The sequence below is a fragment of the Balaenoptera borealis genome (genome assembly GCF_965194805.1).
Source record: "Balaenoptera borealis genome assembly, chromosome: 7".
Lineage (NCBI taxonomy): Eukaryota > Metazoa > Chordata > Mammalia > Artiodactyla > Balaenopteridae > Balaenoptera > Balaenoptera borealis.
This window is the reverse complement of record NC_138864.1, coordinates 24,276,134-24,297,483: the sequence shown is the minus strand read 5'-3', so window position 1 is coordinate 24,297,483 and position 21,350 is coordinate 24,276,134. Positions and strand designations below refer to the sequence as shown.

The 21,350-nt window shown below is 36.4% G+C and overlaps 2 protein-coding genes across 8 annotated transcripts in view; one reads left to right on the top strand and one right to left on the bottom strand.

Annotated features, from left to right (window-relative positions):
• CCDC146 (coiled-coil domain containing 146) overlaps positions 1–4,066 on the bottom strand; it is a 139,445-nt gene extending 135,379 nt beyond the window's left edge. For 5 of the 6 annotated variants that reach the window (XM_082399332.1, XM_082399335.1, XM_082399338.1 and 2 more), the window contains exon 1: positions 3,816–4,066. The gene's annotated coding sequence lies outside the window, so the exon portion shown is untranslated. The remainder of the gene's footprint in view (positions 1–3,815) is intronic. The other variant, XM_082399333.1, reaches the window with a different exon arrangement.
• A 176-nt stretch (positions 4,067–4,242) lies between these two features.
• Positions 4,243–21,350, top strand: part of FAM185A (family with sequence similarity 185 member A) — a 95,979-nt gene continuing 78,871 nt past the window's right edge. Inside the window, exons 1-4 of one of the 2 annotated variants that reach the window (XM_082399406.1) lie at positions 4,243–4,894; positions 7,419–7,528; positions 12,612–12,704; positions 17,928–18,066. In XM_082399406.1, coding sequence (XP_082255532.1) covers positions 4,468–4,894; positions 7,419–7,528; positions 12,612–12,704; positions 17,928–18,066 — 769 coding nt within the window. In that variant the 5' untranslated portion in view covers positions 4,243–4,467. The remainder of the gene's footprint in view (positions 4,895–7,418; positions 7,529–12,611; positions 12,705–17,927; positions 18,067–21,350) is intronic. The other variant, XM_082399405.1, reaches the window with a different exon arrangement.

The window sequence follows — 21,350 nt, the reverse complement described above, 5'->3', positions numbered from 1 at the left end:
GACAAAGGGAGGGGATCTCCTGAGGTTGGCCAGGAGCCAGGGGACTTCAGCCAAAGTTCAGGAAAGTCTGAAGAAGAGCCCTGGGGGGGAGGGGACGCCCAGCTGCAGGGGCCTCGCCCTCCCCACCCCAACACTTGAAAAGACTCAGTCCCTCAATGAGAGAATGTAACTCACTTTACAGAATGTATAATCCAGTGTTGAACAAATTTGTTCCATTAGGCTGTCTGAAGTATGTTAAGTCTTCATGATAGGGCGAGGTGTCAAGATTTAATCACTAGGCTACTTTAGGCAACAGCTGCTTAAAATGTGGCTTTAACTATCAGAATAGTCAATCATAAAATAACTCAGACAAAATTTCAATATGGAATTTTCATTTGGTATATTAAATTGTATATTTATTGAATATTAATTATTAAATTAAGTAAAATATTCATTTAGAATATTTAGATGGCATTTAGATGGTAAGAAAGCCTCCACCTATTTCACTATTTGAGTCAGTCTTAGTAAACAGTATCTGCTAAGAAATGCATTTAAATTTTTTAAATTATAAATGTAATATATGTTCATTATTGAAGACACATAAAAAAATGAAGAAATAATTCACCTTACTACTTGGAGATAAGCATTGTTATCAAGTTGTGTGTTTCTCTCTGCAATTGTTTCTATGGAATATATGTTAAAATTCCTATTATTATTATTATAGAATTGAGATCATACTCTACATACAATTTGGTATTCTACTCATGTCACTTAACATTACTATAAGATAATAGAAATATATATATATATATTGGTCTCTGCCCTTGGCTCCTAAAAGTGGGTTCCTGAAACCCTTGTAATTTCCTGGGTGATAGGAATGTCTTTTGTTCTAATGAAGCACCTTTGGGTAGACTCCTGGATGAGGGCTGGTCACCAGAAAAAACAAGACATGATTAGAAGCTGGGAATCTACAGCCCTGCCCCCAAGTCTCTTGAGAAGGAAGAAGGACTGAAAATATAGTTAATAATCGATCATGCCTACGTGATGAAGCTTCCATAAAAATCCCACTAGTATGGGGTTTGGAGAGCTTCCAGACTGGTGAACACACCCACACCAGGAGGGGGGACACATCCCAGCTCCACGGGGACAGAAGCTCCTGCGGTCCAGACCCTCCCAGGCCTCACCCTCTGCATCTCTTCACCTGGCTGTTCATCTGCATCCTTTATCAAATCCTTTAGTAAAGTGGTAAATTTAAGTGTTTCCCTGAGTTCTGTGAGCCATGCTAGCAAATTAATAGAACCTGAGGAGGGGGTTGTGGGAATCTCCAGTTTGTAGCCAAAGGAGATAGAAGTTGTGGGTAACCTGAGGACCTACTACTTGTGACTGGCATCTGAAGTGGATGGGAGTGGTTTTGGGGAAATGAGCCCCTAACCTGTGGGATCTAACATTAGTGTCAGAAGTGAGTGAAATTGTCGCTTGTTGCAGGGGGAAAACCTCCACACATTTGATTACTAGAAGTGTCAGAAGTGAAGCTATGTGAGTGTGGTAGTTGTGTGAGAGTCAAGGAGACATACACAGAAGGAGAATTGTAGGTTTTTCCTTTACAATTATGTTATGGAGGATTTCCCATATCATTGAATAATTTTCAAAATACAATTTTAAGTTGCATAATATTCCATATGTATACTAATTTATGTAACACCCTCCTATTTTTGGACATTTAAGTTGCTTCAATTCTTTACTATCGTAAGTAATCCTGAAAAAAAATTCCGTAAATGTAAGTTTTTGTGAACATCCTTAATTTTATGTTTACATTAAATTCCAAAAAGTACAATTTCCAGGTCATGGATACACATATTTTTAAGGTGTTTTATGCATATTGCTAAACTGAACTCTGAAAGTTTTAATAACTTACACTCCTACCAGCTGGACATGTTCATGACCACAGGAATGGCTTTTTAAAAACTGAACGTGTAAAAGTACGCTACAAGTAAACTCTAAATATGTGGGAGAGTTACATATGACTCTCTATTCATTTCATAAATAACTTTCTTTTCTCCAAAGGTGTCAGGAAGATAGAAGGACCTTTTGACAAAGTGGTAAGAGGGCCAGACCTTCTAACTGTTTTTTAATCTTTCAAAACTTGTTTCTTCATCAGTAATGTGAGCATAATAATACTTGCCCTGCCAAACACAGAGTGTTTTGTGAGGATACTATGAGATGATACATGTAAACATGCTTTGAATAATATAGTGTCATACAGGTGGAAGGTAGTACTTTTATTGGTCATTATTGATATGTGGATAGACTTGATACATGTCATTAGACTTTTAAAAGTATCAATAAATTTTTAATATCTTACGTTAACCTTAATATACATAATTTTCTCCATTTTAAAACTCAGATGATCCAAAAAGTAATTTTTTGTCAATTTTCTTTTGTTTATTTGAAAATAGTAAAACAATGATTTTGCCACATATGCAATTATTGTTCAGTTGCCAATTCCACTAACTAGGTTTTCATCAGAAAAGGAAAAATTACCATAGAAACAAAATTATCTATTAGGGTTTTCTATTTAATTTAAAAATATTTGGCATGGGTACAACAAATTTAAGTGCATTCTCAGCTTGCTTAAACCAATGCCTTTTTCACAGTTATTCCCGTGGATTTTCATTAAAAAGACCGTTTGAAGATCAGTTTGAATAATTGTGACCAAATGAAACACAAAGCCAAGGATAGAACTAGTATGCAGTGGGAACTTGGTGAACCTAAAAGCTTGCACCTATTGTGAGCCTTCATAAGGAGGAAGAATAAGGAGGGAGGAAGGACTGGGACAGAAAGGAGGAAAGGATAACTTAAGAAAAACACTTAATTTCTAACAAGGTAATGGCTTGCAAAGAACCCTGTGACTTGGGCCCCTGAGGACTTTAGCTCAGTTCATTAGGACTTTAGCCCATCCCTCTATCTATTACTCCCAGTAATTCTGGTTATTGCACTTGGCCAAGGGCTTCAATTTTTTATGGCATTCAGTTTCAGCACTTGCATTTTATTGGACGTCATTGTTTGCAGTGTGTCTTTGCTAAAGAACTTAGGGAATAATTTGTAGGAGGAGGAACTGGCACAGAGAGGGAGAGATAGCAGGAAAGGAGGAAATAGATCTTTTCTCATTTTTAAATTGCCCACAAAATAATAAAAGGTAAAACAGACTTTACGGAGTCATTTAGTATAATCCTTCTTCATCTTAAAGTGGAAGAAACAGGTGTAGGTGACAGAGATAAACCAATGGCCGAGCCAGGAAAATAACCAATTCCATACTCTTCCCATGGCACTATGTCTCTCTCTCTCTCTCATCTTATTTTAGTCCTAAAACCGAGGATCATTTGTAGTCAAAGAGAACAATGCTGCTGTCAACACAAATCGTGATCGCTCAGATTTTTCTTGGTAACTTAGAGTCTATGCTATAAAATAAAAATATAATAATTTAAATTGCAACTTGGCAGCCTGTGCAGCGTGTTCACATCCATTATCTCATTTGATCCCTACAAAAACCCTTTGAGGCAAGACAAGGAAGGTATTATTGACCTCATTTTAAGAGCGAGCGGTTAAAACCCAGAGACGTTCAATAACTGACGTAAGATCACTTAGAGTCAGGAAGGAGACAGGACTCTAACGCTATTCCTACATTTGATATCAAAGAGGGAGTTTCCTCAGAAAACACTGACTGGTAGTGATCCTCTTGCCTAGGGATTCTCCATCCTAGGGTACCCCTCACTAGTTTATGAAGTTTGGAACTAACCACTCACTGAGGGTACTCCTATTTTGCATATAGTTCTCACCTTTAAAAGCGCAATTTCTTACCACTTCCCTCGGTCCTGATCCTTATTTAGGCTCCTGTTTTTCTCTGTGAGTTTTGGCTTCCTCGTCTCACTCCAAAGCTCCACCCTCTCCAAAGAAGTAGCGTCCTCGGTATCCAAGGAAACCACACAGCCTTGCCCATCTGTCGCCTTCCACGCTTTCCATTGGCCAGTTGAATTCTGGTGTGATTTCCCCACCCCCCCCGTCCCTCCAATGGATAATTGGCTAGAGGGAAGGAGCGCTTGCCTTCCGAGTCCCGTCTAACACCTGCTCTTACTAACCTTAACTACCTTGCGCATTGCCTCTTGGGAAATGTAGTTTCTAAGCCGCCAGAGCCCTTCGACGTCTGACTCCATTAGAACTACCTATCCCACCGGCCTTTGCGAAAGGGGCGGGAGTAGGCGAGGAGTCAGGGTCAGGGTGGATACTTAGAGCTTTGAAATTCCAATTTGCCGCCGAGGCGTGTGTAGCTGAGGTTTAAATTGCTGAACTAAGTGAGCAGTCTTGCTGTTGCTTCAGCACACCCTCTCAAGTGTCTCCCTTTCGACTTGAGCCGGCACAGCGGCCAAGTCGACTGGCCGTGGCAAGACTAGCCTGTGGCTGAGGTGACCTGAGGGAGCGTGAGAGCACGCCATGTTCGTCTCCTGCTCGGGATGGGGGCTGGGCTGCCTCCGGCTCTGTCTGCTCCGAGTGTGGGCCCGCGAGGTCGCGGGGCGCTGTGCGTGTGGGGCCTGTCAGGCCCGGCTGTACGGCTCAGGTGGGTCCCAGCCCGACGTCTCTCGGTCTGGTCCCGCGCGCCGGACTCTGAAGGAGTGGGCACTTCTGGTGAGCCCTTTCGGCCGCCTGCGGACGCGGCTCCCGTGCTCCCTAGCCGTGAGGCCCCTGGACCCTCTCACCTACCCGGATGGCGACCGCGTGCTGGTGGCGGTGAGCGGAGTGGAGGGTGGGGCCGTGGCCAGCCTGCAGGTGAGGTACGACGAGGCGCAGAAGGAGGTGGCCATCGTGTCTGACGTCATCGACCCCCAGGCGTCCGTGGAAGTGAACGCGCCCCTGAAATTTGGCAAGTGAAGTTTAAACGGGCTTGGGTCCCAGGGCACATCCAGTGAATTTATAGAATTAGGCCGACGTGCGTTTTTAATTGGTCCCTTTGGATCTGACTTTCCAACCTAATTTACAATTTACGCCTTCGGAGGTTGCCTCTTTTTTTCTGTTATGCTTTGGGTTTCTGGGCAGTAGTTAGGAATTAGGTTCTCAATTACAGCAATTTTATAAATTGAATGGAAACATGATTTGGAATAATCTAAGCCGAATAACATTTGTGGAGCCCCTTCTGTTCTCCTGTGGCACTTTGTTCCTATTTGTGCACTGCACTTTGTCGGTAACAATGTGGTGTATTTTTCAGGGTTAAAGCATCTTGATAATCCACCCAGTGGCATGGCAGACCGTCCGCGTTTCCCCTTGCTCACCGCCTGGCGTCTGTCCCCAAACAGCCTTGTCTATAGCATGTTCCATCGAACTTGGACCAGGTGTTTGGTTTCTAATAGGCACCCGGCTTCTTACTGAAAACGTCCCCACTCATTTTGGCCTAAGTAAATGTTCTCTGAGTAGCAGGCCATGAAGAAAAACACATAGTAAGATTACCTGGGAAACTTCAACTGATAATGGCTGCCAGATATGTTTCCTAGGTGTTTGGGTTCCATGTTATTTCTCACATGGAAACGACTGTGTACGCAGCACTTTTCTAGGAAAGTCTTCCCTGGCTCTCCGCCTTCCCGGGAATGAAGGAAGATACTAATGAAGATCGTAATAGCAACTAACACTTCTAAGATAATCTTTTCCAATCCTTACAGTTGCACTGTATTATAGACACTGTTATTGTCACCATTTAAGATGAGGGAATCGAGATACAGCAAGTTTCATATACTAAGTATTTATTGTGGGTGAACAAGTAGAAGAAATCCGTGCCTTCATGAAATTTAATTTGTAGTGGGCTTAGATCAAGAAATATGCCTATTTTCTCTCAGATATAAAGTGGTGGAGCTGAGATTTGAACTGACTGGAGTCTGCTGAACCACTATGCCTTAATTGCTTCTCAACTTTTTTTTAACTAGCCTAGGTGAATAAGAGACCCTGATCTCAAAATGTTAACAGTCTGGGGTGGGGAGGAAGATTTGCCAATGTATTATGTAGTACAAAATAGACTGAGTGTTGAAATAGAGATAAGCAAAATTTTATGGCAGCACAGATAAAAATGGAACTACCCAAACCTTATTATTTGATGATTCCTCTTTTTAGAGCCAGAATCTCATTTCCAATTTACTGTTAACATGTGGATATTCCACAGACCCCTCAAATCAACATAATTCAATTTTCCTCATACTTACTCGTGTTCCTCCAGTTTGTCTATAACCGTTTCAGTGAATGAGTGAGCGTAGCATTACTACCACTCAGTATCTAGCCTTAACTTCTCTACCCACCTACTGAGGGTAGAGTATATTTAGAATTTGTTTTCTTCTCCCCATGCCTATCATTACTGCTTGAGATCAAACCTTAAGTTGTAACACTACTTAACGGGCTGAAAGTTTTGTAGTTACATTTGCATCAATGTAAGTATGGGGTAATATTGTCTTTTTATGTATTTTATATTAATCCCAACCAAAATTTTGCCTTTATAGAGACTGCCATATACTCAACTGTAGAAATTGATTTTTATGCCATAACTATTGGAATTGTAGTGCTAAGACCCCAGTAGTTTGTGTTTGGGGCAGCATTACTTCTCTGGTCTGGTTTAAGGGAAATCATCAATATTTATTTGAATTAGGTATTAAATATCAGTGTTTTAAAGATTTTTAATTTTTATACAGAGACACCTAAGGTTACACCTTAAATTGAATTTAAAGTTAAACTTTAAAGCTAAGTATGGCTTATTTGCCAGACTTTCTTCATATATATCACTGTTATTTATCCACAATTTTGAGGTTTTAATATTATTCAGTACTAGATTTTTCAAAGTTGTTCCTACTTTTTATTACTTCAAATACCTTGTGATATAGCTGCATGATAATATCTTCATTTTTTACATATGAAAGGTTAGAGGTAGGATTTGAAAACCGAACTCAGTAGGCTTTTAACTTGGGGGAAGTTTGGGAACAAATCTTTAAACTTTCATGAATATAAAAGAGAATAAGCTAACTGACTTACCCAGTTCACCATAATGACTTGTTAACTTGCTGTACTCTTACTCAAATCTGTGTTTGTGTATTTTCTCAGTGGTGAAGAGGCTTCTATGATCTTCTATAAGAACTGGAATCTTTGACCTGCTTTACTTATCTCCTATGTTACTTTCTCTCTTTAGATGATATCCGCCAACAGAAATAACTGCTTTTTAAAAACTGGTAGAAAAGGGCTTTACATTTGTTCCTGTTGCTGTGGTGGAGATCCCTTAGCTTTAGAGAGAGGCTGCTGACAGCTGTGTTCTTTCCAGGATTCAGTAAACTGAGGAGCTGGATTTCTGCGGGACACTGAAATGCTTTGGAGCTCATTAACCGTAGTACTAACTTGGTTTTTCTTTTTTTCATTTCTAGATTTGAATATCAAGTCGTCAGGGTCTGGCTGTGTAAAAGTCCAAAATATTGAGTGTGATAATTGCAGAATTGAAACTGAACAGGGGACCAGCATCTTACAGTCAGTTAAGGTATAAATATTTTTCTAATTTTGTTTCAACGTTATTTTTTAAAACACCTTAAACTATGAACTACGGTATCAAATTAAGGTTATTATTCAAGCATCATTTATTGGAAATATTGAGTATCATTTATTCATCACTCAGAAATTCCTTGCAAAAAGTTTGTCAGTTCTGTCATGAAAGTATAGAGGTTGTAGCAACTTTGAACGTTTTCGTCATGTTCCTTTTAGATTTCATTTCAAAGTGTACAGCGATACTAATAATACATTCTTAGTATTCTCAGATCTTACTAAGTTTAAGAAATTTTAGTTTTAACGAATGATTTTCTTCCATTTATTAAGGAGTAAGGAAAAGTCATTAAGCATTATAAATTTGCTTAAAATATTAAATTAATCACAGTTTTAATGTACCAGGTAGTCATTACTTAAGGATTAAGTAGGTATCTGTGCTAAACAGCAAATGATTCATCTCACTTTGTAACAACGCTTTTATATTTAATTTTCTTAAAATTAGATTGGTCTCAGCTCTAAATGATTTCAAATACATCTCTGATAAGTTCTAGCTTACTGTTACTACTGGTACTACTTACACTTGCATATTCAAAACTCAGTACTTCTGTGAACTTTGGTGGTATGTAACTTTGTTGAAGTCAGTCATCTTTGCTTCATAATTGCAAAACATTTTCATTTTTAGATGCATAAACAGTAATTAGTATGATTAATTGGATACATTTAAAAATTTTTACATTATTTGTTTTGTCCCAGCCACCTTTATTTGCACACCTACCTTTGGCATGTCTTCACATGTGAACCATTTCAGTAAATTTAGTTGCACAGGGACTTACCTGGTGGTCCAGTGGTTAAGACTCCATGCTCCCAGTGCAGGGGGCCCAGGTTTGATCCCTGGTCAGGGAACTAGATCCTGCATGCCGCAACTGAAAGAGCCCACGTGCTGCAACAAAGATCCCACGTGCCACAACTAAGACCTGGCGCAACCAAAAAAATAAGAAAAATTTAGTTGCACAAATATCAAAAAAGATTAAAGAATACTATTACATATCCTTTTGGAAAAATGAGATGGTTCCGGTTCTTGTAAAAGATTGCACAGTGAAGTTTTCATGTTGAATGACTAAATGGATGAGAATACCATGGTTCCTTTTTGTCCTTATAAATATATTGGTCACTCATCAATGCTTGAATTTCAGAAATTCATCTAGAATATTGTTCTCTGGAGACTCAGAGTCTTAGATTTTCAATTTCACAGCCAAAATTAGAAGCTACTGTACTGCTGTCTGTCTCTTTGCAATCGTCTTTTGATCCATCTGATAATTCTGAAAGATCTATTTTGTCAGTTTTCTTTTTTCTGCCATTATGTGCATAAAATGAAAAATGACTTCTCAACTTTGGCACTGTTGACATTTTGGGCTGGATAATTCTTTGTTGTCAGGGGCTGACCTATGCACTGTGGGATGTTTAGCAGTGTTCCTGGCTTCTACCAACTAAGTGCCAAGAAACACACTGCTCACTTAGGACCGTGAAAAATATCTCCACACATTGCCAGATGTCCTCTGGGGGACAAAATTCCTTTAGTTGAGAACCACCATTTGAAGCAAGTTCATCATTCTTCTGTTGTCTTATTCTTTTAGACATTTTCTAGCATAGTTAGGAATAATTGACAAATAATAATGAAATAACTACTAGGATAATGAAATAGCAAAATGTTATGAGACATATGAAAAATAAGAATACTAAGATCCCATAATGTATTTTAGATTTACAAAGGAGTCCAGTGAACCATTATGGTAATTTAAGATAGAATGAGTTTTATTCTATTTAAAAAATAATGAGTAAAATTTCTATTTATTCTTTGGGAGACCTCTAAGAAAGAATAAAAGTCATGAAATATCAGTCCTACAAATAGAATAGCTCAAAAAAGAAATTCAGGGATTAGAATTGGGCCTGCTGAATCTTAATGGTAGTTAGGAGAATTAAGAGGTAAGAGAATTATTCTTGAGATCTTAGGATTTAACTGACTTAAATTCAGAATGGGAACGCTTCATGAAATATCTGGTTTAAGTTTTAAATATGGTACAATATCATTTTCTCTAATTAGTGATCACCTATTAATGTAAGTTTCTCTTCCACTCATTTTCAGGATTTGAAATATATTTGATCTATGTTATAAGATGTTTATAGCAATAATAACAGCTACTGTTTACTGAGTCCTTATTATGTACCCAGAAATGTAGCTAAGGCTTCATTTAATCCTTGAATTACCTCCTTTTTATCAAGGAAGAAACTGTGAGCTACCAAGAGATGAAGGAACTCATTTAGGTTCCCACAGCTAATAAATTGAGCTAAGATTTGAAGTTGGGTCTTTCTGCATTCCAAGCTCATGCTCTTTCCACCTTTCCTTATTGTCCAAGCAAAATGCTGACAGTACAAACTCACTGAATGCCACATATTTGCATTTTTAAAAAATGCAATAGTAATAGTTTATATTATACTAAATAGCTTCTGATTTATTTAAACATTTTAACTACTTTGTTTTGCATATTGAGGCAGGAGATAGATGGGCCCCAGGGTAAGCAGCTGGAGTTCATTCCCTGTGGACAGAAACTTCAGAATATCAATAACAGGACAATCGAGAGAGGAGGCTGGGCCCTGCCCAGATAAGAGATAAAAGACCACATATTCCTTATTCTCAAACTCAAGGAGACTTTCCCGACTACACATGCCCAGAAAGGCTTCTTGGAGGACCAAAAGGGAGGGGGCGCCACCCCAGAGTAAATGACGTCAACTACGCATAGGCCTCTTTGCTAGAATCCATCTTGGCTGAGAGATGCGCACGCACATGGGAGGATCCTGAGATATACCAAATACGGACTCAGAACCAGGCAAAGCAAGATGATTGGTCAAAGGAAACCTGGAAGAAATGCCCCATAAAAGTGATTCAAATGACCACAAGGGGGCGACCTTCTCTCTGAGCCCACCCATGTGTCTATCCACAAGAACTGTACTTTTTCCTCCTAATAAGCACTTTACTTGCTTCACTACTTTCCGTCTCTATGTGGAAATTCATTTCTACACAGCTGACGGTCTAGGGCCTTGTCCCTGGCCACTGGTCCCCTGTGGAATAGTGGCTAGGATTCAGAGCTCTCACTGCTGCTGCCTGACTTCAATCTCTGGCAGGGAACCGAAATCTTGCTTCAAGCCGCTGCAGGCCGAGGCCACCCAAGATCAATATGTTTTTAAATTTTATAATCTACTTTACATTTTTTGAAATTAGATGAGCTTTGAACTTAATGATAGCTATTAACATTTTTGTGCTGTAGACCTCTTTGAAAATATGATGATTATTTCCTTAGAAAAAATGCACACATATGAAATTTTGCTTACAATTTCATAAGTTTCACAGACTCTCTAGAATGTCGTGTAAACTTGGTTAAGAACTCCTGATTTAAATAAAATAACAGTTGTTTTGGAGATACTTTTTTCTAAAGTTCATCAGTTACTTGTCTGCTTGATAAAGACTATTAAATACAGTTTGACTTCTGACTCATGTTTCTATGGGCATGAAGTCTACCATGCTATAATATAGATAAACTTTTTAAGAATGATTCATTTTGCCCTTTTCACTGAACTTTTTGAACTTCATTCCTGGGCCATTGTACCCAAGGTTTTACTGTTTTTCCCCCTGAGTAAAGCAACCAGAAGGTATATGGTTGTTTTGAATTTTTTTTTCTCACTTTTTAGATACGTCTCTACTGTTGCTGGTTATGATATTGGTGGGTTTGCTTTTGCTATTTTTCTTCTTCTGGTATTTACCTATTCTTTTTCTCTTTATAGATGTGGTAGAACTGAAGACTTATGCAAATATTAAGGTGAAGTAAGCTACCCTAAAAAATAGACCAAACATCTAATGGCTCACACACAACTATAGTTTATTTCTCATTTGTGTCCAAGTGTGTGGCTGACTCATTTCTATTCAGGTATTGTAGGTTCCCTTCATCTTCTGGCTCTGCTATCTTTAAGAGCCTTATTGTAATATACATTCACCTGGTGGAAGGGACAGAGCACAGAGAAGGCACATTAATTCTTCTAAAAGCACCAGCCTGGAAATTGCACATAACATTTCTATTTATGTTCTATTGGCAAGAACTGAGCAGCACCTAAGAGGTAAGGGAAGCTGGAAAACATTGTCTCTTCATGGGCCCAGCTATACTCTTTGTACTTTGGGAAAATTGAATTTTTGTGGACCTATCATAGTTTTTGCCGCAGTTGCCAAGTGTGAAATCAAGTGTTATATACACACACACATTTTTTTTATCAAGCAGAGGAGGCTAACTGTAACTGCTATTTTCTTAGAGACATTTTCATTTAGTTCCAGTTTCTGGGCTGTGTTGTACTAGAAAGTTTAACAGTCAGTGGGTTGTTATCCTAAGTGTGAACATATACTTCTTCAGGTGACTCCAGCAATAAGAGTGTAGGATTTGAAATCATATAGAGCTTGATTCTGTTAGTTTAGATTTTGTTGTTTTCTAATGTGTCACCTGATAAGGTTGTTTAACCTTTCTGATTCTTGGATTCCTTCCTCTGTAAAATGGGAAAAATATAATACCCATCTCTCTGAATTGTGAGAATTAAATGTTCACGTAAAGTAGTGAACGTTGTTATTTGGTGCAAAGGAAATGCCAAGTAAGTAATAAATATTACTGTTATTAATAATGATGAATATTAATAATGATGAACAGTGATTATTGTTGTCATCCTCATCATGATTTATGTTTAGTTAGCCATTGTGATCTTTGATTCCCAACCCTTTCTTCAGTGAAGCTACCAGAACACCCAAGTATCTTTTTTTTTCCTTTGAGTCCAAGGAGCTTTATTTAATCCCTTTAACAGCAGTTGACATTCTTCTCTCACTGATGTTATTATTCCAAACAGTGCATTTCTATTCATTTCTACTTCCTCTTTTTCTGCTTTATTATTATTTTAAAAGAAATATATAAAATGTTGGAACATTTTTTATTAGTATAAGTCAAATTTATTGTCTCTTTTTCTATGTGTTTATTTTTGTATTTGTCTTTCAGAGTCAAAAATTACATATTCAAACAAAAGGAGGTAAAGTGATCTGCCTGGGAACAGTTTATGGAAATATAGATATTCATGCATCAGAGAAAAGTGTAAGATTGTAATTTTCTTTTTTAGTACTTGCAATTTTGCATCTGGTTGTCTCACACAGTGGGTATAGTCTACAAAATTTGTGGCAAAACATTCCCTTTTTAATGCATTTGAGTTCATTAGTAAATTCAAATTTGAACTGAGATGATTAAATATTATATAATTTAATTTTAAATTTGTGATTTAATACTTTTGATAGATATTTAGTTACTTATTTGGAATCAATAACATCTTTTTTTAACTTTTAAGTTTTATTTTTTTTAAAGTTTTTTTTTTTTTTGATGTGAACCATTTTTAAAGTCTTTATTGAATTTGTTACAATATTGCTCCTGTTTTATGATTTGTTTTTTTGGCCGAGAGGCATGTGGGATCTTAGCTTCCTGACCAGGGATTGAACCCACACCCCCTGCATTGGAAGGCGAAGTCTTAACCACTGGACCACCAGGGAACTCCCTCAATAACATCTTTAAATTCTTAATATTTCTTTAAAAAATTTTTTTGTATTGAAGTGTAGTTGATTTACAGTGTTGTGTTAATTTCTGCTGTACAGCAAAGTGACTCAGTTATACACATATATACATTCTTTTTTATACTCTTTTCCATTATCGTTTATCCCAGGATATTGAATATAGTTACCTGTGCTATACAGTAGGACCTTGTTTATCCATTGTTTATCCATTCTATATGTAATAGTTTGTGTCTACTAACCCCAAACTCCCAGTTCATCCCTTGCAAATACTTAATATTGAATTCTAATTCTGAAGAGATTTTAATCTTAATGATCGTGGGTTAAAATCAGTCATTACGTAATACCAAAATAACTGGGATTAAATTTTTCTTATTGTTAGGTTTATTTGAGTATTTTTTCCAAGACCTGTTTATTTTGCCTTTAGGCAATTTTAGGAGTTTCGAAACTCAGCTTTCTTCAGTGTTTTCCACGAGATGGCACCATTAGACAGCATTACTGTTCTCCAAAAGCTTTTATTAGCCATAGGAACTTTGATTGTTATAAGACAGTTTGCATTTTTTCAGTCAACTTTTGTTGCTTTCTGTGATTTAGCATAGTATTAAGAATAAAGGTATAATTTTGAAGTATAAATTGTCACAATTTTTTAGCATGATCAGTAATGTTTTAAATCTTTTAGAAAGGTCTAAGCCAGCCACCTTTTATTTTACAGTTAGACAATTTGCAAGGATTCTTTTGTCATAAATTTGTTCAATTCCATACTCAGCTGTATTCTCAGATAATTGGTGGGGAGGAATTGTATCTTATATGTAGATTATTGTTGGCATAATTAAACAAGGTAGGTTATAACACTAATTGTTCTACTGTTGTCACTTTTATTTTCCATCACCTTTCTCTTAGAACCTGTGGGAGACTGTTTAAACCCAAATATTCAAATTTATCTTTTTAAAAAGTGTTGAAAGACACTGCCTGGCTTTATGTGGCAGCTGTTTTGAGACAGCATTTAGTTTCACCTCTCTGATTGTTGTGGTCTTGGAGGTGCAAAAGGGAAATTGGACAACTGCAGTTGCAGAATATTGCATATTGATGTTCAAATATAACTATCAAAGAAGAATTTAAATCATCTTAATTATTTTCTATTTTTAATATTTTGACCACTGTTTCCACTCATTATTTATCCTCTCAACTTTCATGGTTTATTGAATATTCATTTATTCCTACTTTCTGTTATACTATTTTGTTTCCTGCCTGATGGAGTTTTGTGTTGTACTAAAGAATCAGTTTTTATATTTCTTTCTATTTATATTATGCATAGTGTTAATTTTTAAGGCATATTTCTAAGTTTGTGGGGTTTTATATAAAATAAATTCTTATGAAATATGTTAACTTTTAATATACAACTTCCATAGAAATGTGTTTTGGATATTTGAGAGGCAGCATAGTGAATTGGTTTAGAACACGTAATTGAGAACCAGAGTACCTGGGTTCTGGCTCAGCCACTTTCTAAGCTCTTTAACTTCAGATGAGTTATTTAACCTCTATGTGTCTTGGTTTTCTGGAAAATAGAATTAATAGTAATGACATTAACTCACACAGTTGTTATGAGGATTAAATGAGTTACTACATAATACAGATAAGGTACTTAAAATAATGTCTTGCATAGCTAACTCCATTATAATGTCGACTATAATGATGATGATAAAGGTAAATAAAACACAGGAAAGGTAATTTGGCCAGTCCTAGACCTACCAGTTAACTTTACTGAGACTCTGTTTCATTATTTATAAAATAGGGATGGTATTGTTTGTTTTTTCTGCTCAGCAAGATTGTGAGAATCAAGTGAGCATTATAAACACTTAACAGTATATTCTTTATGTATCATTTTATATGGAATGGCTGTTTTTAAATTGTATCGTTAGTTTCAGTATCCTAAGTTTGATACAGACAAGATAGAAATCCACTGTGTCTGATTGTTGAATGAACTGATAATATAGTTATCAGGTGACCTTTCTTTCTTAGTTTGGACTACAAGGCCACAGTTTTTCCTTAAAACTTCATTTTCATTTTATAATGTTGATTTATAATAACTAAACTATGAAAAAAATTTCCTCTTGTATAGAAAAGCAAATTAATTTATAGCAATATCTAAGAAAGGTATTTTTGGGTCTACTTTTTGTTCTTTCTTTAAATATCTACTTAGTAAGCAAGCTGTACAGTTTAATCTATTTTTTTGAGTGTTTGTTCCATTAGCATTAGTAACTGTAAATAAGATCCTCAATATTTTGCTGTAAACTATGGTGTCCTAAGTTTAATTGTTCTAGTTAGTATCTGATATAATGCATTATATATGGCCCTTAGTGAATTTTCTATTTCTTTGAAATTAATTTTATGGATTGATTGGTTAAAATAGCTGTATTATTGTGATGAGGAGTGTTGTACTTTTGCTTGCTTTCATTTAGTTTGGTGGGGCAGGAGAGGATATTTTTTAGCTTCCTACAGGGTAAGATATTTAGTGTTTAATGAACAAAGTAAATCCTTGGCATTTTCCTGATACTCATAAGGAGTGTCTTAAAAGCTTTATTTGGTTGTGGGGAGAGTCTAATCAAAAGCTCCCCCTTGCCAATAAAGACACAGACCTACTAGAGAATGGACTTGAGGATATGGGGAGGGGGAAGGGTAAGCTGTGACAAAGTGAGAGAGTGGCATGGACATATATACACTACCAAACGTAAAATAGATAGCTAGTGGGAAGCAGCCGCATAGCACAGGGAGATCAGCTCGGTGCTTTGTGACCACCTAGAGGGGTGGGATAAGGAGGGTGGGAGGGAGGGAGACGCAAGAGGGAAGAGATATGGGAACATATGTATATGTATAACTGATTCACTTTGTTATAAAGCAGAAACTAACATTCCAAAAAGCAATTATTGAGTATAATTATTATACTCAATTATAATTAAAGCAATTATACTCCAATAAAGATGTTTAAAAAAAAAAGTTCCCCCTTGCCAATTCAATTAAGTTTCAAATATTCTTTCAGCATTTATCTTTTGATATTCCCTAAAACAGCCTCACTATTTATAAAAAGCTAGAGTATTCATACTTGTTGTCTGCTTTATGTAAATACTTGGATAATTTTAAGCTATGCATAAAGCAACTTTTCATGAAGAAATTTTGTAGGTAAAGGATAAATTTTTTCAGAAATTTTAAACCTTACTATTACACTGAGGAATGCAAAATGTGTATTCTCACAAATCTGAATGTATATAAAATATCTATCTTTCTTTGACAGACTTACTGAAACTAGATTTTTAAAAAATTCCTATGAATCCATAATTAGCTGTAGCAGATAAGCAATTGGGTGTATTTTATGTACCTAATAAAAGTCCATTAAAAAACAAAATTATATGCTTCAAATCTGGACGGCAAAGTGATTCTAGTTTGCTTCCCGTAACAACCTCTGGGTACTTTAATTTCTCTTTTCATAGTTTATCTGTCTTCTAATATTTTAGTATTCTTGAAACTCAATTCTTATTAAATAATATTTTGAACTCAACAGTTTTTGAAGGAAGTATAACGATTGAATAATACTGGTGCCAATGTGTTGAAAAACAGTGATGTTCTTTCTTCAAATACCTCAGTGTAATGCTTGAATTTGACCCTGGGCAAAACTGTGGCAAGCCTTCCTAGGGATTCAGTTTTTATGTCAACAATTTTATATTAACGCTCACTTTATGCTTATAAAACATTTGTTTAAAATACTATAAAGATAATTTGGAATCCTTAATTAGATACCTTCATTTTACATTGGGCTCAATATTTGAGACATAAATGCATACTGAATTTTGTTAGAGAAGTTTAGGGATAAATATAAAAATCCTTCCATTTTGTTCAGTGGAAAGCTACTGACTAATTAGATGTAAAGTGGAAAAATTCTAGAAATATTAGTGTATTCACTACATTAACAGATGAAATGAGAAAAATCATACGAGAGTCCAGTAAAGTCAGATAAAGTATATGCTAAAATTTAAAACCCATTCATGAGTTAAACAGCAACAACAACAAAACAGATTTGAAATAGAAGGGAACTTCTTTAATCTAAAAAAAAGGGATCTAGAAGATATCTGTAGCGAACACCATACTTAATGATGCAATGTTGTAAGCTTTCCCTCTGAGAATAGGAATAAGATAAGGATGCTTACTTGTTATCTCATCACTTCTATTCACTGTTAAATTGGAGGCCTGAGCCAGATTGTAAGGCGGGAAAGAACAGGTAAAACAGTGTTAATATGAGGATTAGAAGGGAAGAAATGAAACGATCACTTGTAAAGAATATAATTATGCATGTAGAAAAATTGTTTTAATTCAGGTAGATTATTAGAATCAGTTAAGTGAGGTTAGTGAGGTTTTGGATTTAAGGTCAAATACAAAAGCCAGTTAAGATAAAATGAAGTTTAAAAAGCTATCTTTTATAATGACATTTAGAAAACATCAAATAGGAATAAATTTAACAAAAGATGAAGAACTCTACATAGAAAATACAAAACATTATTAAGAGAAATTAAAGAAGATCTAAATAAATGAAGGAATATAATGGGTCTGTTCCACAGAGAAAACACTGTTGCTCATAATCTTGTAATTAGAGCTGGGGAATTGAAGACAATAAATTGACCGTGTACTGTACATATTAGTTGCCCACTAATTCTGGCTTTTTACCAGTCTTCATTTTATAATGAACTGATTTGAGTCTTTCTCTTACTAGACTGTGACTGTAGATAAACTGCAGGGAAGTTCTGTTAATGTATCTACTGAAGATGGTTTGCTGAAAGCCAAGTGTCTTTACACAGAATCGTCATTTCTGTCTTCTGCTGCTGGGGATATTACATTAGGAAGTGTTCATGGTAAGGTGACAGAGGCCTAATACATCTTAGATATGCCACATAACATAAATTTTAAGAGATGACTGTGTTTCTTTGTAGTTGAAGGAGGATCTGCCATTAGGAAGCTGCCCCTCTAAATAATTAATTGCAGACTAACCATCTTTTAAAAAACCCACAAAATAAAGTGACTCATAAGGTACTGAATTTTATTTTGGCAAGAAATTGAATATTATGCTGTTATACATGAAGCTAATAATAATTCTGATTTTTAATGCATTTCTTTATAGAAGGCAACAAACAACAAGGAAATCTGTGCAGGAATATTCAGAGGAAAGCACAATGAAATAAAAGCAGTGTTAAAAAATAAAGATGGATTCTGAGTGATAGCTTTTATGTTATGATAGGAAAGCTAAGGATTAAGTAAATTAATGAAACATTTGTGTGGGATCCAATTATAGCAATTCAGTGATACTAATTCTGGCTGAAATGCTTTATGTGTATCAGTACTAGCACCAGGTCCTCCCAGTGCCCTGCCATTTTCAGTTTTCTTTAATTAAATATCATCTTGTGACTTTTAAAACATGTCTCTGCAGATATGTAATATTACTTAGTTAACTTTTGTGTTATTGAAAGAAAAGAAGAGAATGTAATGGTGAAGTAATATGGCAAAGGGCATGCTGGTATTCAGTGTCACTCAGCATGCTTCTTAAATTCCCACATAGCAGATGATTTAAGTCCAGGTATGTTTTCTGAACTATGTACACATAGAATTAAGAATCTCTTATCCTGGCAAGTAGTATATACACATCTGCTAAATGCCTTTTGGACCATTTTCCAGGAGTTATAGACAAACTTTTGCTGTACGTAGTCCACTCATTTAACTTCTATAGGAAAGCTGAATATAGTTATCTATACACTTTGGTAAAACCTCCAGATTTTAGTAGTCAGCATGAATTATTAGGTGGTATTAGAAAACCTGGCTAGTGGTAACCATGCTATTTAGCAAATTGGCAGGTAGTCTTACAGTTAAAAAAAAAATCTGAAAAAATGAGTACTTATATGCTTGAAATAATTCTTGAACCTCAATTTCATAGTTAAACCTCATCAACCATTCTTGTAGGGTTAAGGTATTATTTGAGTCCAAAATAAAGCAAATAGTTTTGTTAGTTATTCATCAGTTTTGTTGTTTTTTGTTTTGTTTTGTTTTGTTTTGTTTACTCAGGTGTGCCTTGAATAGTTCTGGTAATTTGTAACTCCATATTTTAACAATGACTTTTATGTAAGCATTGCATTTTTAACTGTTAATTGTAACTAAAAGTACTGTACTTAATATATTGAGTAATTTTTAGTGGAAAAGCAATTCCTTATCATGTCACATGTTGATTAACACCCACGATAAGAACAGCTCTGTTCTCTGCAGTGCTTTATACCATGTTTACACTGAATTCATTAATGTTTAAATTTTTTTGCTTTCTTTTAAGTAAGTTGAGAATTGAACTTGGTACATTAGTAGCTTACATGATAGTAAAACAGATGTACTTTTTTTGAAGCAGTCCTCAAAATACTCTAGGTCTCTTTTTTTTTTTTAACATCTTTATTGGAGTATAATTGCTTTACAATGGTGTGTTAGTTTCTGCTTTATGACATAGTGAATCAGCTATACATATACATATATCCCCATATCCCCTCCCTCTTGCATCTCCCTCCCACCCTCCCTATCCCACCCCTTTATGTGGTCACAAAGCACCGAGCTGATCTCCCTGTGCTATGCGGCTGCTTCCCACTAGCTATCTGTTTGACATTTGGTAGTATATATAAGTCCACGCCACTCTCTCACTTCATCCCAGCTTACCCTTCCCCCTCCCTGTGTCCTCAAGTCCATTCTCTACGTCTGTGTCTTTATTCCTATCCTGCCCCTAGGTTCTTCAGAACCTTTTTTTTTTTTTTTTTTTTTAGATTCCGTATATATGTGTTAGCATACGGCATTTGTTTTTCTCTTTCTGACTTATTTCACTCTGTAAAATACTCTAGGTCTTTTGATTACTTACAGTGGCTGAAATGGAAACAAATTGCTAGGAATAAGAGAGTTCATTCTTTAGCCTTTGTAAAACCTTTTATATTTACTGACCTTTATTGTGAAGTCAGATACCTTTCCTTTGGTGGTTTCCATCTGAGCCAGACCTAGATCCTCTTTTGAACTGTTGTCCCTGGTTGGGATTTTGAAAGAAGACTCTGAGATGGAAATTAGAGTATAGCAAACTTACCAGGGAGGCCTGTGGGGACCAACGCCATACAAAGGAACAAAGCCCAGTTTCCACAGGAGAGGTTAGACTTGGTAAGTCTCAACAACCCCAAAGGGGTGCTCTGAAGCTGGGATGGTCCTCAGAATTGTCTCAAGTTGGGGTGAGGGGAGATGGACCTTTATGTCCCCAATCCTTAGATGCAAACTGCCCCAGAAGCACAGTGATCTTGGATCAAAATGGCTCTCTTCAGATAAGGCAATTCCCTAAGAGAGCAGAGAGCTGGAGACTTTCTGCCAGCGGTATTCCCAATAGATAGGAAAATAAGCCCTGCAGTTACAAAGGGGGTTCTGAATGATGGCTCATAGCACCCACTACCATTATATTTATTCATTCGTGCAGTACATGTATTGACCACCTACTGTGTGCCAGATCTTCAGGCACGAAGGGTATGAAGTTGGGCAGGAGATGTTATCTATCCTTAAAGAACTCACGGTCTAGTGGAAGGATTGAGCATCATCTTTCTTGTTTGTAATACTAGTAGAGCAGAGAGAAGTAGGAGAAGGGAAAATTTGATCCAGTTGCCACTGTAGAAGAGGTTCCATGTTGTTCAGCCCTGCTTTCTCCATCTAGTCCTTGGCCCTCACTCTGCTTGGTTTTTCAGTGTTAGTAAGTATATTAAAGAGAGAGATTTGAAAAAAACATCTGCATTTCTTAGTCGTACTCTGTGCCTGCCTACTTTTTAAATTACCCTTAAGAGAGGCCCAAGTTTCTTGCCTCTCCCTCCTATGCCATCCCTATTTCCATCCTTGTCCTAAGGTATTATATGCACATGTTCCTTGAGTTTGGAGTGTGGAGGTGGGTTGGGTATGGAAGAACAGGCAGTGTTCTAGCCCTACATCCTAATAGGTTACAAGATTAGAGTCATGACTGGTGGAAGGAAGTCCCTATGCTCTAGCTACTGGGATTTTAGTAGGGAGAGATACCTCCCAAGGATCATCCCAAGCTGGAACTCTGAATATATATTCCACTGAAGTCTTTGTTCTAAGTGGTGATGGTCATATA